We start from the raw sequence: 2,124 nt of genomic DNA, 5'->3' as shown, positions 1-2,124 counted from the left end.
TCCCCCCCCCCCCATTCTCTTCACTCACTTCACCGGTCCCAGAAGTCCTCTGCCTTTCGCCTGAACTGGGATTGGCTCAAAAGGGGCAAAGGCGCAAGGACCACGAAGCTAGGCTCACTCTTGATTTGGTGGAGATGCTGTGTACTGTAGATCACAAGTTGAATGTTTGTTGTTTTTTTTGAGTTGCCGCTGTTGCGGGCTGTCCGTGAGTTCGCTTCCTCTTTGGCGCCGTGAACCGCGCCATTCTCTATCATCATTTAAATTGAATGCAACTGTGTTTCTGTAGAAGTATGTATTTTTGGGGCGGGTTGTTTTGTGGTTTCAATTCATTTGCCGTTTGTGAGACTATAGCTGTGACATGCATGCGGCTTCTCTTTCTCGCCCACTGTGATTGGCCTAGCTGGTCTAGAGCCGTGGACATGCTGTTCACCTTGCTTACCAGCCACAAATCAACGCCACCACCCTATACATAGCAGGGGACATATAACCCTATTGGACAAAGGAAGAGGGCGTGTGCTGTGTGTGTGTGTGGTGTGTGTTGTGTGTGTGTGTGTGTGTGTGTGTGTGTGTGTGTGTGTGTGTGTTTGTGTGTGTGTGTGGTGTGTGTGTGTTGTGATGTGGTTGTGTGTGTTGCGCTGCTCCTGTCGCTCTCTCTGTCTCTAGTTCCCCCTCTCTCTCTCTCTTTCCATCCATCCCTGTGTCTCACTTGGCCAGCTCCCCCCCGAGTGCTTTGGGACTCTTGTCCTGGCAGCGAGAAATTAAAGAGGGAGAGAAAGGACTAAAGGGAGAGAAGGAGAGAAAGAGGGAGATGTGGAGGGATAGAGAGGGGGGGGCAGAGGTAGAGAGCGGGATGATGAAGGAAAGAAAAAGAGGGATAGGGGTCGAGAGAGAGGGAGGAATGGCAAGAAAGAGCTAGACTAAAGAGAGAGGGATGGAGAGAAAGAGCTAGACTAAAGAGAGAGAGGGATGGAGAGAAAGAGCTAGACTAAAGAGAGAGAGGGATGGAGAGACAGAGCTAGACTAAAGAGAGAGAGGGATGGAGAGACAGAGCTAGACTAAAGAGAGAGAGGGATGGAGAGACAAAGGGAGGAAGAGGCTCGTTGTTTTCTCGCTGCCAGCCAGGAGATGGATGGTTTTAGACCAGGCTCTCTAATTGAGCTTCCACAAAAGAGAGGGATGGAGAGGAACGGGTGTGTACAGAGAGGGAGGGAGTGGTTATACCTGTTTATCTCCAGCAGGGGGCATGGTAGAGCTGTGCTCCTTTAGACCTGGCTGGAGTTTCTAAGTGTGTGCGTTGCGCCTTTGTGTGTGTGTTCTGTGTGTTCCATCATGGGAGGTGTGGAGCCTGTCTTTTCCTATTTGATCAAGTGTGTGTTTGCGTACTTGTGTGTATGAGATGTTCTGTATCTGTGCGGGGTTAGTGGTCTGTGTGTTAGTGTGTGTGTGACGGTGTGTGTGTGTGTGTCTCCCTCAGGGGTGCGATCACTCTCACGGGGGGAGTGAAGGGGGGACGGACAGCGCCCCTCCAGTGTTCTGCCATAGCAGAGGGGCACTCTAAACCTGTCCTCTGTGTGGATGCTACCGATGAACTGCTCTTCACTGGATCCAAAGGTACAACAACAATGTCCTAACTAGGACCATGCCTTTTTGTCTTTGGAAACGAACATCAATTGGTTAAAGCTATCATGTTAACCTCATGGACTCATGGGCTGACAGTTTTAGATGTTCATCGTTTTTGACCCGTCTCTTCTCTCTCTCTCTTGTTTCTCATCAGACCGGACGTGTAAGATGTGGAACCTGGTGACGGGACAGGAAATCGTCACGCTGAAAGGGCACCCCAATAACGTGGTCTCAGTCAAATACTGCTCTTCCTCCTGCCTAGTGTTCTCTGTCTCCACCTCCTACATCAAGGTCTGGGACATACGAGACTCTGCCAAGTGTGTCCGCACCCTCACGTGAGTGGCTCGCTCTGTGTCTTTCCACCAATCACAGCTCACCTTAACCACCCTCACTGATCAGTCCAGTGCTACTCTGTAACAGTCCAGACATGTTCACGGCCAAGCTGAATGAACCAATGTTTACATGTTTACCAAAACTCAATCTCAAGATCTCTCTCTTTCTCTC

The 2,124-nt window shown here is 50.2% G+C and overlaps 1 protein-coding gene across 1 annotated transcript in view; it reads left to right on the top strand.

Moving 5' to 3' along the window:
* The window catches only part of kif21b (kinesin family member 21B), a 117,623-nt gene that overhangs the window by 100,162 nt on the left and 15,337 nt on the right, over window positions 1-2,124 (top strand). The window contains 2 exon segments of the mRNA XM_023995883.2: window positions 1,475-1,611; window positions 1,775-1,955. Coding sequence (XP_023851651.2) covers window positions 1,475-1,611; window positions 1,775-1,955 — 318 coding nt within the window.

Source organism: Salvelinus sp. IW2-2015, linkage group LG11 (assembly GCF_002910315.2).
Source record: "Salvelinus sp. IW2-2015 linkage group LG11, ASM291031v2, whole genome shotgun sequence".
Lineage (NCBI taxonomy): Eukaryota > Metazoa > Chordata > Actinopteri > Salmoniformes > Salmonidae > Salvelinus > Salvelinus sp. IW2-2015.
The sequence above is the reverse complement of the archived record's forward strand: the minus strand, read 5'-3'. Positions and strand labels throughout refer to the sequence as shown.